The sequence below is a fragment of the Chlamydotis macqueenii genome, chromosome 5 (assembly GCF_036417535.1).
Source record: "Chlamydotis macqueenii isolate bChlMac1 chromosome 5, bChlMac1.mat, whole genome shotgun sequence".
Lineage (NCBI taxonomy): Eukaryota > Metazoa > Chordata > Aves > Otidiformes > Otididae > Chlamydotis > Chlamydotis macqueenii.
The window spans coordinates 41414734-41430882 of record NC_141560.1 but is presented as its reverse complement, the minus strand read 5'-3'; the positions used below and the strand labels follow the sequence as shown (position 1 = coordinate 41430882).

The window sequence follows — 16149 nt, the reverse complement described above, 5'->3', positions numbered from 1 at the left end:
ATGTAAGAAAAACTAGTGTCATAAGAACAATGAATGTAAACTACAAAATCCCATCTGTCCTGTTACGGTATTTCATAATGCCGAAAAGAATAATTTTCTCACAGTGAATTCCTCTCCACCTGCACAGACAGGTTCCTCTTGAATTCAAGTTTACTACAGTTTGCCTAAAAGGGAGAGAGCTGCTCCCATTTCTCAATCATTGGACATGGTCTCTGGGCACATAGTATGTTGCAGCATAGTATGATGCAAACAATATTAAGAAGTTACCTCCATCTGTTCTCTGAGACCTGATTTGAACTGAACTCTGTCCTCTAAAGTGTCCAGATGCAACACTCATCTGTAAGCCTAATATTACTCTCTGTAGCTTGCTTGTGGAAAAAACAAAGACTCATAGATCTACCATGCTTAATCAGTGATGTCCTTTGCCAGGAATGGACAGTCCCGTCTGAATGAACCCTCCATCCTGTCCAGCCATTTAAGTCGAGTGGCAAAGTAGGGTTTGCTCCCTGGAGGACAAACTCAGTACAGTACCTACTGCAGCCACAGAGAAAAGCTTTTGCACCCTGGGTCGCCTCTACCTCCTGCACCAACGGCATTGCTTGCGTTCTTGGGATAGGACTATGAGTATCACCTGCACTAGGTGTATTCTCCCTAATTTTCCTGCATGTATTTTCTGTCACAAAAATAACCCCCAATGTCTTCAGAGAACCACTCTGATTTGCAAAGACTCAAGGTGTATCACCCCAGAACAGACTAATTTCTTCCGAATGGATAAAAGAAGAGCTTTCACAAAATAATTTAATAAGCTGGGAGAGAAGGAAGACTCTGAGCTCTTCTTTCATCAATACACAATGTCTCTCTTAATCCAAAGATGAAAAATTAAAGGAAGATCCAAATACAAAAGGAAGACTAAAAGGAGCAGTGTGACCTCCCAGCTAAGACCAACAGGTTTCCTTCCACAGCTGAGACAGCTTCCACCTGCACCAGATTTCTATAATTAGAAAATATACATGATAATCACAGTCACATTCCAACCTCCCCAAGATTTCAGCTTGGCCTGCCTCAGCTCTGATAACTGCATCACAGGGATCCTCCTAACCACAGGCTCTTGAACTGGTAGGACAACACCCAGCAGAGAAGTTTCTGTCTTCGGGAGGAAATCACCTGTCTGCCTGAAACTCACTCCAAGTGGTTTCTTGCTGGGACACACAGGTCAAATTCACCTCTGCAGTCCAGGCAGTGTTGCAAACACCCAACACCAGTGAGGCTGAGTATATCAAGCCAGACCTGACACCCCTCCTTTTCACCCCTGCTGCATTAAAGAGCCCAAACACGCTCTCCAATAGTAAAGGTCCACTCTTGGTATGTGGTATCAGTTGGTACCCACATAGGCTGCCATGGTTTCAGAGAGCAGCCTGTCAGAGATCCCTTTCTCAGGTCAAGTATCCAGTGGAGTCCAAGAGACTTTTCCTCTTTCACATTGTACTAAATTGTCACAGGGAGGGCCACATCACTGCAGGTCTGTGTCATCAGCATTGCGCGAGGACCTGGGAGAGGTCTGCTTCCACTCGTGGCCCCTCAGGGCAATTCCCTTGTGCCAGATGAGGCAGATCCCCTTGGTGTTTGTCCATGGGAGTGGGGTAGGGGCTGTGGGCTTTAGTGGCTGCCATAATCCAGAAAGTAAACACTAGTGATGGCAAAGGTAGGCCAGGCTGGGAGCTCAGTGCAGCTCTGGGTGGCCACCCGACAACTCATTTGTTCAAGGAGAGTACCTAGAAGGTGTTGGAGAGCCTGTGCCACCTTGGTCCTCCTCTCCCATCGCCTGGCTCCTTACTCACCCTTTTGGGAAACAGAGTCACTGGAAGGGGCGTTAGCAGGGAGGAAAGGAGCTAGTATATAGTTTCCTCCACCACCTCATCCTGACTAGGTATTCCTCCTACACATGGGGAATTCTCTAGGAGAGGTGATGTCATTAATAGAGTCAGGAAACATGAGTTCCTGTAAAAGCCTCTGGCATTAACCTCCTGCTGAAGAGGAGCAAATGACCACACCAATAACCAAGAGTAATTATTTTTCCCAAGGCTGTCTGCAGTCTCAGACTGAGGAGGGGATTACCACTGTAAAGCAGGTGCCAGACTGTAAGAGTCCCATAAACCTCACCAAAATTGCTTCCTTTCTAGCATTTCCACCACTTCGCCAGCCTAACTGCATGTGAGCATTGGAGCCTGGCGATGGCACTCAGAGGCTGCAGGATGCATGTAAGTGATCTTACTGGGCACCCGCCTCACTAGTGCCCACAGTGAGATCGGGGCGTGCCAGAAATGTGTGTTTGAGTCTGACCCATGATTACAAGTTGGCATAAAGGTCAGTTAAGAATACAGTGAAAACAAATTAGCTCAGGTCTGTTAAGAGCATTTGCATGATAAGCTAAGACAGAAACCAGTTGTACGAAGTATGAAGCAAATGTTGAACATTACCTAAGTATAGGTGAGCCCACAAAAGTGGTGGGGTGAGTGTAGGTATATGAAAAGAGCTAATTGATCCGTTGAGGAGGAGAGAAGTGCTTTCTTTTTATTTTAAATTTTTTCTTTTTGTGAAAACAGATGCAATCACTGCCAAGCTCCACCAACATGCGTTGCCTACAGGCAAAGGTGTAACATCAGGTTTCTGAATAATCTGGAACTCCATCCCAGGTTTGCGAAACACATCCCACAGATCTTGAGGTGCATGTTTAAAAAACACCCAGGATCAAATTAGGTGCACAAAATAATGAGGAATGTCAGTGGAAGCATATAGAAAGTGGCCTTCTCTGAAGCAAGAATTTGGCAAGCAAGTAAAGGAAAAATATAAAAACCTTAATGGCCAAAGGACCTGATGTGACCCCACTTGCAATAAACTGAGAGAAAATCAAGGATATGGAATATGTTTTAGCCAAGTGGAAGTGAACAGGAGCTTGAGCAAGTAGATAACTGTCTGTGCTTAGAAGATGGGAAGACAGCATGTGGGCAGAAAAAGCAAGTCATAAAAGCTGCTGCATTTGGAAAGGTGGCTTGTTCCTGGATTTGATACTTGGAAGATGAAAATCTAGAGAAATCCGAAATATGTTGTCATAAGAATTGTTAGTCTTCCACTGATATCTCACACCACCTGTATCAGCTGCTTATAATCTGTTTTCCAGGGGAAAATATTGTATTGCTGAGACAAGCCTAGGTAAACATAGTTTTACAATTCTCGTCAGCACATGTTAGCATGTGTAGATGTGTAAGTTTTCTGATACTTCTAATATTTTCAAATGTTAAAATGAAAACATTAAGCTAAAAGGACATCAGTATCAGTGCAAAATCAAGCACTTAAAAATTACAAGATGCCTTTTTTTCATTTTACTGAAGTGTTTAAAACACAAGGTATCACACTATTTTTCTTGGGAGGCTCTACCTTCTTTGAGAGCACAGGCAGGTTGCTACTCAGTCAACAAACAAATACTAAATAGCTCTTTATCCTCCTTATTCAATGGCATGCTGGTTTACAGTGCTCCATTATAGTCTGACATCCTTAGGAAACAGGTCCAAAGTCACACCGTACCTAGGGAATTACCGACAGAAAGGAAAGACATCCTTTTCTTCACCTGCTGGTCCCCAAATCTTGTTTACTGGTAATTACCAAAGAAATCTGAAGATACTGCTCACTGTTTCTGGGACATCTTAAATTAGGAACCCTCTACACATAATAAGAGATAACCCCTTTCAAAATAAGGACATCATCTAAATAGACAAGAGAGAGAAAATGTGTAGGAGAAGATATTCTGTTATCCATGTTTTATAGAGAGGGCAACAGAGGCACAGAGTGTTTGGATAACTTGACTAAACTTATAGAAGTCTGTTGGCAGAGCTAAAAACTGAGCCTGCGCATTTTGATCCCTACTCCAGAGTTGTATATTTCAGTGATAATGGGAATTTTCTACTTCTTTGAATCTCATTCTGCAAAACTTATTCTGAAATCCCACGGTCCTCAGGACGGACAACGAAGTCATAACAGTAGTGCTATTTCTGAGAACTCAGCATCATTTTACTTTGTGCAATCCGTTTGTGTAAGCCAGTGAATCATGGTTCTTATCTTGTCATTCAATTTCCATTCTAGATCAAAGGTGATACTAAAAGAAATTAAATCAGCACTTCAAAAGATCAAAGGTGAGGTCTTGCATGTATGTGCAGTGTTTCATAGCTGTGGAAAAGAATATAAATTAATTTGACCTTCTCTGCTATCCTGTATTTCTTCTGTTCTCTGCAACCCAATATTACAGAACAAGTGAACTGAACACTTGTCTCCATTTGGTTGGAAAATCAACAATGGTGACGTCCATGTTCTTGGAAAGTGAGTGGAATACAAAGAGGCAGTGAGGAATTTTCTTTGTAGAATATTGTTCCATCAGAAGATGAGGAGAAAAATAAATGGTTGTATTTGGAGTGAAAATATTGCCATCTCTGAATTATCCAGTGGAAGTCAAGTAGTGCTCACTTGAAAAAACAAAAAGGTATCCTACCAAGTCCTTAGCCTTCCTCAAAGTCTGTCTAATGAGTTGCTGCCTCATGGAAAGATGGACTTCTAGAGCTGCTTGTCTGCTAGTGAAGGCTCTAGTCCAAAGTAGCCTGTTTCCTGAAGCAAAACCTGTTAGAGTTTTCAGGCCAAAGTAATTCGGAGCAGAGCTGCTTGTTTACTGGCAGCATGGGGTGCCTTACCTTATTTCTTTGGAAAGGTTGTGCCTGTCATAGATATTGTCCGAGTTTCTAACTTCAGGGAGTACATCAAGACAATCTTAGAGTCCTTGACACATGAGAGATGTGGGCCCGTGCCCACCTGGAGAGGTGCAAAACCTAACGAAGTTCAACCAGGCTAAATGCAAGGTCCTGCACTTGGGTCAGGGCAATCCCAGGTATAAATACATCGGGTGGAGAATGGATCGAGACCAGCCCTGAAGAGAAGGGCTTGGGAGTGCTGGTCGACGAGAAGCTCAACATGAGCTGGCAATGCGCCCTTGCAGCCCAGAAGGTCAACTGCATCCTGGGCTGCATCAAGAGGAGCGTGGCCAGCAGGTCAAGGGAGGTGATATTGCCCTCCTACTCTGCTCTGGTGAGATCCCACCTGGAGTACTGTGTCCAGTTCTGGAGCCCCCAACATAAGAACGGCATGGACCAGTTGGAGAAGGTCCAAAGGAGGGCCATGAAGATGATCAGAGGGCTGGAGCACCTCTCATGTGAAGAAAGGCTGAGAAAGTTGGGGCTGCTCAGCCTGGAGAAGAGGAGGTTCTGGGGAGACCTTATAGCAGTCTTCCAGTACCTCAAGGGGGCCTACAGGAAAGACAGAGAAACTCTTGAGTAGGGTCTGCTGTGACAGGACAAAGGGTAATGGTTTCAAAACAGAGGAAGATAGATTTAGACTAGATATTAGGAAAAAAAAAATTTACAATTAGGTTAGTAGAACACTGGCACAGGTTGCCCAGAAAGGTGGTGGATGCCCCATCCGTTGGAAACATTCAAGGCCAGGTTGGATGATGCTCTGAGCAACCTGATCTAGTTGAAGATGTCCCTGCTCCTTGCAGGGGAGTTGGACTAGATGACCTTTAAAAGGTCCCTTCCAACCCAAACTATTCTATGATTCTATGATGTACAGCTGTTTCCTCTGACAACTTTGGTAACTGCACTGAAACCACCACATTATGGAGTACCGTAGCTAAAGAATTGACTCTTAGTCTGTGCAAACAGCAATTGTAAATGACTTTTCACTTTGATAGATCCTCTAGCTGTACTAAAAATATTAAAAAGTGGGAAGACAGAGGAGTGGGGTAACCTGTTATTTGAAATACTGGGCAGTGGAGAGGCTGTGGTGTTAGTGAACTTCAGCACAATCTCCGAAAAAGGGAAGAAAATGCACAGCAAAAGGAGGAACAGTACAGTAAAGGGATATGCAAAACTGTGGTTATTGCTGACCTCCCAAGTTCATGAGGCACGTGTTGGAATGGCAGGAGAAAATTCTTCAGAGAAAAATCTCTGTGGAAGTGGAGCACCAGGTAAGGGCTGGCCAAATACCACACATTTTCAGAACACTTTGCGTTTAAGCTGTAATGTACCATGTATTACAGTCCCCAAAAGATTTCTGTTACACATCTTTCAGTGGTGGGGCAAGAGTCAGAAACATCCATAATAATGTGGCTGATCAGAACATGCACACTATATACCTCACTGAACTTCTGAGATGTGACAGGGCTCTTTAAAGTCTTTAAAGAATTAAGAGTGACTGACGTGTAAAGATTTCAGCCCTGTATTCTATGTAGTTGTTATAGATACAGGATATAAACACCTGTGTATTAAAACTGGTGTTAGAGATTTTCACATCTCTGAAACAGCCAGCTTGTCTGTGCTTTGCTGACTGATGAAAGTCTTAAAAATTTAGTTGACACCCTACCTGCCATTGACCTGTTGCTGAAAGCTTAAAAACCCCCTAAACAGCAAAAAAAAAAAAAAACCAAAACACTCTGAAATTGTCAATAGATATTCTGTGGCAGAAATTGGCTTTGATTGTGATTTCTTAGCTGGTATGATTTCTGTGTTTTGCATTTGTGCAGTGGTAGCACAAGAGCCAGTAATTTGAGAACTGTAAAATGTCAGTAAGAAAATCTGGTACTTACAAAAATCTGCCTGAGGAGCATTTCTCAACTTTATGATTCTTACAGTGAGCAGGGAGTAAGGTGATACTTCTTCCTGCTGAAAAAAAAAAAAATAACAAAGGAGATGTGCTTTAAAGTTTGGGATACATGTATTTATTGTAATGACAAGTAAACACTGAAAGGAATTCAGGTTCTGCTGAAGCCATCTCTTCCAGTTGGCATCACGGCAAAAATACAATAGGCAACAGAATGCACTTTCTCCAAAATCTTCATCAGCCCCTAAAGTCCACAGTCACCTAAGCATACAGATGAATAAGAAAGTGGAGAAAGGAGGTAAATAAGCTGAGAAAGTTCAGCTAGCCAACTACATTAAATCATACATGCAGTCGTCAGCATCCAATAGGACAACACAAGATTCAGTGAATCACAAATCAGAAATGCTCCAGTTTTGGTTGGAAAGAAAAGAGAGCTTGTTAGGTTTTCTCAATTGATTTTAAAAGAATCATTTTTATGATGGAGAAGTGTCTAAGGATTAGTATTAGCACCTTATGGAATGTCTCAAACCACCAGGGAAATACACAGCTTTGGACAAACACTCCTAGCTTGCTTTGTGGGAATAGAAGTTTTCCTTACCAAATGTAGTTATCTGATTGATAAACGTGGAGTAGTATAACAAAGTACATGGCCTTGATTACAATCCATCTCAAGGAAGGCTATCTCCAATTCCTTGTTGAAGATGCCAAGCCTGACCAGCTGAGTCTGCAAAAGTTGTGCCAATCACATGTGCTTTAGGGATTTAGGAGAACATGTCCATTATGTCCATCTGCAGCAGCTAAAGCAACTAGGGTATCAGCAGAAAGATGCAGAAAGTGGGCAAAGCTTACTATGACTGCAGCACAGATGGTTGTCTGGATTCCCTGACTGTGGGAATAGTTACAGACAATTTGTCAAAATAGCTGAAGTTTATAGAAAGGAAAGAGTTGCACCATAGCTGCGTGAAAGAGACTGAATGAGAAGGGTGAATCAGCACTGGGGATGGCTACCTGTATCAGAGTTCAGGAACAGGAGCATTTTAACTAGGCACCTTATTGAAAACATTCTAACATTACAATTCCTGGTTATAAGATTGAGCTCATAGGGAAAAGTTTTAAGGTTATCTTAGTCACTAGTTGACCTTTATCTAATATGCCTTTAAATTACCCAGCATTTTCTCAAAAATTTGTTCTTGATACTTCATTGGATAACATCATAGCCTGAGAATTGCTGATTTTTTTTTTTTTTTTGCAAATTCCTTTTATGACCTTCATGTCTTTCATCCTCATAGAGACGGAAATTATTTGGGAGGTTAAGCTAAATTTTGTTATGATGAATTCCCCGTGATCCAATGCTTTACACACTTCAGCTGAGGTACTGTCTTGTCTCACAGATTTCTTATACTTTGACCTTTTTAGCAGTCTTTGACTTCTGTCACAGTAGTAGCACCTGTGAATGTGCTTTCTCTTATTTCACTCAATAGTTTCTCCCTGTTATTTTAATTGAAGATTCTCAGAAAATAGATAACATCTCCTAATTATTTCATCATCTTCCACTAGCACTCCTCCACTTTCACTTCAGATAATCTTTTCAAACTTTTGGTCATTAGCTTTCCAACAGCTTCTTACTTTGGCCATCTTTCATTGTTGTTTTGTGAAATGAGTTTACTAAGAATTACTGATCTATTTGCCTTCTGCCATTATTTCAACTCCTCCTTGACCTCTTCCTGAATATCAGTGACTACCATCAGGCCTCCACCTCACTGAACTGGCCACTTATTTCTTGACCCCTATACATACTGTGCCTTCAGTATTATTTGGCTGAATCTTTCTGCAAATCTACAATTGTCATCATAATTAGTTTAGTCATTTTGTAACTTCCACAGTCCCTTGTTATTAGAACTGCAAACTAATACTTCCTTAGTCTGAAATCTACCTCATTTTAATGCTATAACATTTTGATTTTATTGATGCTTTACTCAGAAGTCCTTAAAAAAATCATTATTATTCCATAACATGACTCTTCTTGTGAGGTGCAGAAGCAGCACACCCAAAACAAGAGGGCTATTAAGTGCTGAACAAATGCATTCTCTTTATCGGGCTACGAGGAGTAGAAGATCTTGGCTTCTGGGTAAGTGTCTTCCAAAACTAAATAGGAAATTTATCACTGTTGCCTAAAGTCCTGTGTAGGGCACAGGATATTTTGTAGGGCTGGGGAGGTATGATCTCAGCATTATCAGAATCTGGCCTGAGCCAGCTCCATACTATTGATTCGGCCATTTTTGTTACACCACTCCTTTTACATCAGCAAGGAATAACTCTGTCTTCTTACCTCAACCTGTTTTGTTCTGAAGAAACAAACACTCATAGGGTTTGTCCATTTGTTTCTATGTCTTTCTCAAAAATAATACTCAAATTAGAGAAATACATAAAAACTTCAACAGACATATTTCAGGAGAAATAAAGGAAAGATTTAAAGGAATTGCATTTAGTGTTGGTGCTCTCTTAGCGTTCTTTAATGGCACCAGTCCTTTAGCCAGCATTTTGGAATATGTGTTTTCAAAAATTGTAAGAGACATGTATGAACTGCCATGACTTTTTAAGAAGCACAATGACAGAAACAGAAACAAGCATGGGTTCTGCAAAGACAGGTTTAACCTGGGCACTGGTTGGGTGCTCTTTCCTGAGTGCTATTGCAGCAGACTAGAATAGAGATTACATGAATAATGCCTCACAAGAACCTCATACTTTGCACTAAAATAAAGACAAACTGATAAGAGATTTAGAGTATAGGAGGGGTATATTAGGAATGGAAAAAAAAATCCCAAACCAACCCAAAACAATAGATCATACCCAGGTCTATTGATCATATCCAGATTCTGTGAACAGTAAGGTACTACAGAGATTATGTAATGTCAAAGATTATGCAAGGGTTGAAGCACCTAATATCACGTGGAATGATGGTGAGAAAGTGGATGGCGATATTTGGCGTCACAGAAAGATGGCTTGGTGCAAAGAGCAGGAGTTTACTTAAATTTGAAGAGCTTGCCAAGGGAACAATAAGGCAGAGTATTCGAGTAGCCATAATGTACAGATTAGAAATTTGATGGCATGAGAAGCAAGAATTGTTTCTCACCTCCAGGAGGAGAGCTCTGAGAAGGGGCTGTGTAAAAGAAAAGCCAGTGAGCTGTGCATGGAAACTCTGCACACCAGGAGAAAATCTTACCCTATTGCCTGAGAAATCTGAGTCCTGTCAGACAGCAAGATACAGGCTACGTCAGCCAGAGCACACCCAACATTCAGCCATGGAACAAAGACAATTAAAGAGAGAAGGAGTTAACAGCAGAAGAAAGAGCTAGTGATGTAAGCCTGAGAGATGCATTCAGTAAGCGTGTTTAGTGGCAGAGAACATGCAGCCAGGCAAGTCATGGCTGAGCTTCCCTCAACCCTCGCTCCCTGGATCTATTCATTGGGTCAGCATGTTTTATTAGCAAAATCTCTTCTGGTATTAGCCTGCCCCTAAGAACAATTATTAGCTTAAATTGGAAAGAATAATGAAAATGCTAGTTTTATCTCCATATTCTCAACATTTTTAGCAGTTAGAAAAGGGTTTTCACCACACTTAGAGCCAGTCTGTACTCTGAACCCCTCTTGCTTTCCCTCAGTATAAGACTCAGATGGCCATATCACTCAAATCAAAGTCCTTCAGAAAAAAAAAAAAAAAAAAATCTGTTCTAGAAAACATTTTCATCCCCTCCTTAGGGCATCAGAGGAGGAACAATATTCAGTGATCATCATCATAATTTGAGACACCAATGCCTTTGAAGAGGACTGCTAACTATTAAGTGAACTATTAACTATAAAGCAAATCTCTGAGACAAATAAAAAGGAGACTTATCATCCATAGAGAAGGCAGTTAATTAAAAATTACTTCATATAATACTTTTCTGATGGCCAAATGCCAGACTTGATAACTACACGAGAAATTCAAAGAGCAAAATAACATCTTCTTGTAACTGAAGCTCAAGACCCTGGAGCCATCAATGGAAGTCAGGCAACTATCTTTTCCCTCTAGTCATCATCTCATTGCAATAATACATCGAACAATACTAATAAACTAAAAAGCAAATGTGTTGCTGATTATTATTATCATTTTTGTTATATTAAAAAAAATGGTTAGTTCAAGGAGTTGGTAATGTAATCAACTATCCATGAGTGACTAATTATCATAAATAGCCATTTTCAGCACATAATTACATTCCATATTAAGCCAGGAGCCATTTCTGATACCTGGAATAAATAAAGTGTTACAAAATTTGAGAATCTGCAGTACACAGCTGAGCAAATCCTCTTGCACTCGCCTCTAATAAAGACAAGTCTGTGTACCCTGAACCTCTGAACTTATCCCTGCGATGACAGAGTGATGGTCATCCTGAGCAGCCTTCCTTAAAGGCTCATTATTACCCGTGCAAAAGGCAACCTTGCATGACACACTTCAGTCACAGTTACTTTTTTTAAGAGGGAAGGGTAACAGGGCCCTTGGTAATGTCATGGATTTTTTTAGTTTTGTGGCAAACCGTTAGTGAAAGTGCATCACTTTATGTGTATCACTTACATAAATCAAAAATGGATTAAAATTCTTCTACTTCTTCTGATTTCTGATTTCCTGTCCAGCAGAATACTTTGGTGAGCCTCCCTGCCCTGTGTTAATACTACTGATCTTGAGCTGAGATTATGCTTCCTAGTTTCTTGCTCTATTACTTGCTCTATTACTGCATGTAATAAGTTTTCAGTGCATTCATGGATGATGAGCCAAGAACTAGTTTTTTTTAAGCTGATAATTGGCCAAATACCTATTTTTTTTTTTTAATTTTTGGTAATCACAAGTTGTTCTGTATAAGACGATGCGCTAACTTAATATCCAGTGAAAAATTTTCTAGATTTACTGTAATTACAGGCTACCTTACCAACAACTATTTGTGATCTTCCTTTAGTACATTTCATCTTTCCTGTATTAATGTGCAAGGTGCTAGAAGGCAAACTGTCAACTCAGGACTCCCTGAAACAGCTGAAGAGATGCTGTCTTGATGCTCCTATTCATTTTAAAATAGGAAGGAGTTTTCACAAGGTTGTTACATTTTCCTGAAAATTTAGCAGTGGGGCATATCTGGCTTTGCACAGTAGGTGGGCAACACAGCTGAATTCCATGCGCAGCCCCTGAGCATGTTTTTCTAAACCTAATCCAGTAACTATTCAGTTTATCACACAGCTACGCAAAGACCTCTCAAACTGAAGCAAGTACCTGGGCAAATATTTGAGCATTAGCATTAAGGAAAGCTTTGCACCTCTATACTTGTTCTGGGACTCAAGATCTGCTATAAGCATGTTTATAACACCTCTCTGCTAATTATTATCCTCCTGTTGCAGATGGCAAGCTATGGCTTGCAAAAAGCCAGGGAATTACTGAGAGCTGCCCAGGAAACCCAATGCCAGTAAGAGGCAGAAATTCGCCAGCTTGTACAAGTCTATGCCTTTAATGCCAGTTTTCTGCCAAGCTTTATTACAGAGGAGAGAAGTTCAAAAGCCAAGAGGCAAATAAAGAGTGCCTGAGAGTGTCTTGGTTGTTAAACATATGTGGATAGCAAACAGAACTTTCAGAGGTGAAATTATGACAAGAAAAATGAATTAAAGCTGTGGAAAGAGTCCCATAGCCCTTATATGCAGGAATTTATGGCCACAGTGTTGTTGTTTTTTTTTTTTTTAAATATTACTTCATATACATTCAAAAATATGTAGTAGATTCCAACAATCTTTATATACATGTAACTACCTTAGTGGAAAGAAGGGTTGGATGCTTTTAGCCATGGATATTCTAATCCAAAACACAACTTCAGTATAAATACAGTAAGTCATTACAAAAATGCTATGGAGATTGGGTCATTGCACTCCCCAATAGTTGCTTTTCTTGCTTTAGTACATTCCCTTACTGAGCTTTTAGTGCACACACATACAGAGCAAATTGTGAACACCTAAATGCCATGTTGGTTTTGGTTATGCTACTTTGCCATTTACATCAAGTTTCACACTCCACTGACTGATTGTCACCCTTTTTGTACACTAATTTCCATCCTTAGGAGCTGCCAGAATGCTACTAACAAGAGATCAGTTTGATCAATCAGTTTGATAAGGTTGTGACATACATAAGCAAAATGGTGTCTGTAGTTTTCTATTGGTTTGGAAGTCTGATTGCACAAACAAGGAATTAAATGTACATGTTTCCTATGAGCTATAGACACTTGATTCACGTCTCATTTAAGATATCATCAAAAGCACGTTAGATTCTTTTTGGAGCCACCTGTTTTTGCTTTGAGGCAGCTTGACACAAAGTATAGTTAGCTGTGAGCTAGCCTAGAGTAGAGACAAAAATCATCACTGATAAATTTGGTACATGTTTGATGCAAAAGTTTCTCTGTTGTAGGCCCTGCAAATGTTGCTAGAATTGTTCTGCTTCTGTTGTGAAGAGTTGCACAGTGAACAAAGTGGGCATTTGTTCTGGAAACTGGCATTAAAGACCAGAACCCAAAGGACCACCAGCAATCATGCCCTGACTTTACAACACTGGCAAGGTTCTCCTTGACAACATCTGAGGTTTGTGCTTGGCTTAAACTTCAGTAAAGCCAATAGAGATAGATAGCATTAAAAGAAGGCAAAAGTCAGTCCCATTTTCATAGCAAATTGAGAACATTTTCCCTATGGAATTTCTCTAAGGAGTAAAACCATGAAAACAACACACTGTTTGTAAATAGATAAAGGAACAGAATTAAAAAAAAAAAAAAAAAAAAGGAAATGCAGATTTTCCACCTAAAGAAAGTTTTCTTTCATGAAATGTTCCTATTTCTAAATAAGCATGTGAATCTTTAATCACCAAATTTGGAAAAAAATAAAAAATCCTACCCTTCTCAAAAAAATATTAGTTTAGTCCCTCCTAGTTTTAGTTTGCTGAAGCTAGTACCTTAGCATCAACGTTGCTCGGGACTACATAGTGCATCATCCATTTTCTTTCTTCATTTTCCAAGGGACTTGATTTGCTGCTTAAATGCTGTTGAGGGAGGAAGAAAAAGGGATGAAAAAAAGAGTAAAGACCAATTTTTCTACCTATTTCAACTCCTCAGTGTGGAATTGCAATACAGAGTGGGCAATTCACACCTCATTCTTCACAGTGGATAAAATGAATGTGCCAGGAAAGTGGCAGATGTTTCTGAGCTGTATGGAAAGATGCACAGACTCCAGGTCCTCATAACTGCAAATAGCCAAGGAAGGACAACCTTGTTTTCTCAAAGATTTATGTCCTACAGGTAAGAGTGGACTTGACCTGCTTATAGTTTGGGGACAAATCTGAATCAAATACTTGGAGACTCCTGCCAGACTTGCTCTGTTTTCCACTTACCTGAGAGAAGTCAGAGGTTGATACCATTGAGATGGCTGCTGTTTTAAAAGCAGGTGCTGCAAATGGCACCTCAGTATTAGGCTCCACAGTTGCCAGTGCCTCCTGAAACATATTTACAGCCTTGAAGAGTGTCAGAAGTTGCTGAACAGGTGCTTTATTACATTGACTCAGAGCTCCACCCCTCTGTGATTTCTGAAACAGGAAAATTTCCCACCCACATTACTTCTCCAAAGAGCACATCTGTTGTAAGTTATGAACTCTCCTATCGGCAGGTCTTGTGACCAAGCAGAGTGTGCTGAAACACCAAATCCTTCCCACCTAGGGGCTTGTAGAAGTGGAATAATACTGATAACCTGATTGATGATCTGATAGAGATCGTCTGTGAGAGGTACCCTTACAACAATAATCTAAAAGTGATAATAATAGCCTAATAGACACATCTACCTATTTCCTCCATGCAAAGACCCTGAATTCCATGCACTATTGCCTCCATAACAAAAAATTGAAAAAAAAAAAAAAGATAGGAGTGACCATTAGAAGGAAGGCACTTATGTATGAAGATATTAAGAATTCTTCTGAAGGAATAGCTTTTCCTGAAAAGTGCTGTTGCATCATAATTTGTGCGTATGTGTTTGTTTTTATTGTCATGTTCTACTTCAAAAGAAATGAAAGAAGGGAGAAATTCAATAAGCAATTCAATAAAAGCAACATATCACTTTTCCATTTGAAATGCTTTACTTATTTCTGGGCTTTACATTTAATACAGTATGCATCTTAACAAATTTAAATGAGGTTCAAACATTTCACCTTGAAAAATCATGAAGAATTTCAACAAACTAAAATAATGTAATGGTTTATGAGATTTTAACTCTCTGTTTTTATCTTCCCCAGTTCAGAACTGGTTGCATGGGGCTTTGAGTGACCTGGTCTACTGGAAGGTGTCCCTGCCCTTGGCAGTGGGGTTGGAACTAGATGATCTTCAAGGTATATTCCAACCTAAATCATTATATGATTCTATGATTTTCTGATGAAAAAAAAATTCAGATTTCTGAGAAATTTTATTCAAATCACCAGGTGGCTGGGCATTACTAGTAGTCTATTGGAATTTAATGGACTGATCATGTACATTTCATACTTTCTTTCTCCAATGAGGATCTGCATGTGTTCAGCACACCTCTAGGAAGCTCAATGATTAAATTTTCTAATCCATTACGCAAGCATTATTAGGCATACATACATTTGTATTGAAAGTCCTCCCAAATGATTAAAAGTAGTTCTTATGAAAGGACTTGAGATTAATAGGGTGACAAAGCATGATGTTTCCTATTACAGAATGCATAAGTATGAAATCACAGCCACTCTGTGGCAACCTTGACTGACAGAAACTAGACGCAAACCCAACCACTTGCAGCGGTCTCATTACATACTTCTCTTATATGTACAGATGAATCTATATGGAAAGCTGGTGTTACAAGCAGAACAAGTTAAGACAGTTTGATTATCTTACCTGCAGTATTCCATCATTGCAAAAGTTTGATTTCTTATGTTTAATTTTATGCCTACATTTTCTGATTTTTAAAAAAAAAATTAAATAAGCACATTTATCACATTGTGCAAGCGAAAGGTTTGCTGTGAATTTTCTTTCTCACCTTCATCGTGTAGAAACGTTTTAATGGAACAGGAACTGCTTAACTGAAACCAGAATTAGATAAACTACAGCAATGGGCAAAGGATAGTCACACGCCTCTCTCACACTTTGGCCAATATGTTGCTTAAAATAAGCACTCGCACTTCTGGGAAAAATAATTTAGAATCTGCCTTTTTTTTTTTTCTGTAAAAATGGTGACCAGAAACACTTTAGAGAAAAGCAACTGTACACACAAAAGCACATGCATTTTCTATTTCTCCTGCTGCAGCCTATCTGTATCCTTGATTAAAGTGCCTAGAAGAGGTGCGGTACCACAACAGAGGAATGAGAACATTAGCTATAATTTCTTTGTAATTGTACC

At 39.9% G+C, this 16149-nt stretch overlaps 1 protein-coding gene across 1 annotated transcript in view; it reads right to left on the bottom strand.

Moving 5' to 3' along the window:
- Positions 1-14251, bottom strand: part of LOC104475235 (cytosolic phospholipase A2 epsilon-like) — a 39598-nt gene extending 25347 nt beyond the window's left edge. Inside the window, exons 1-3 of the mRNA XM_086748675.1 lie at positions 14141-14251; positions 13706-13792; positions 6683-6758 (exon numbers count right to left, since the gene is read on the bottom strand). Of these exons, the coding sequence (XP_086604801.1) occupies positions 6683-6758; positions 13706-13792; positions 14141-14251 (274 nt within the window). The remainder of the gene's footprint in view (positions 1-6682; positions 6759-13705; positions 13793-14140) is intronic.
- Between the last annotated feature and the right edge of the window lie 1898 nt (positions 14252-16149).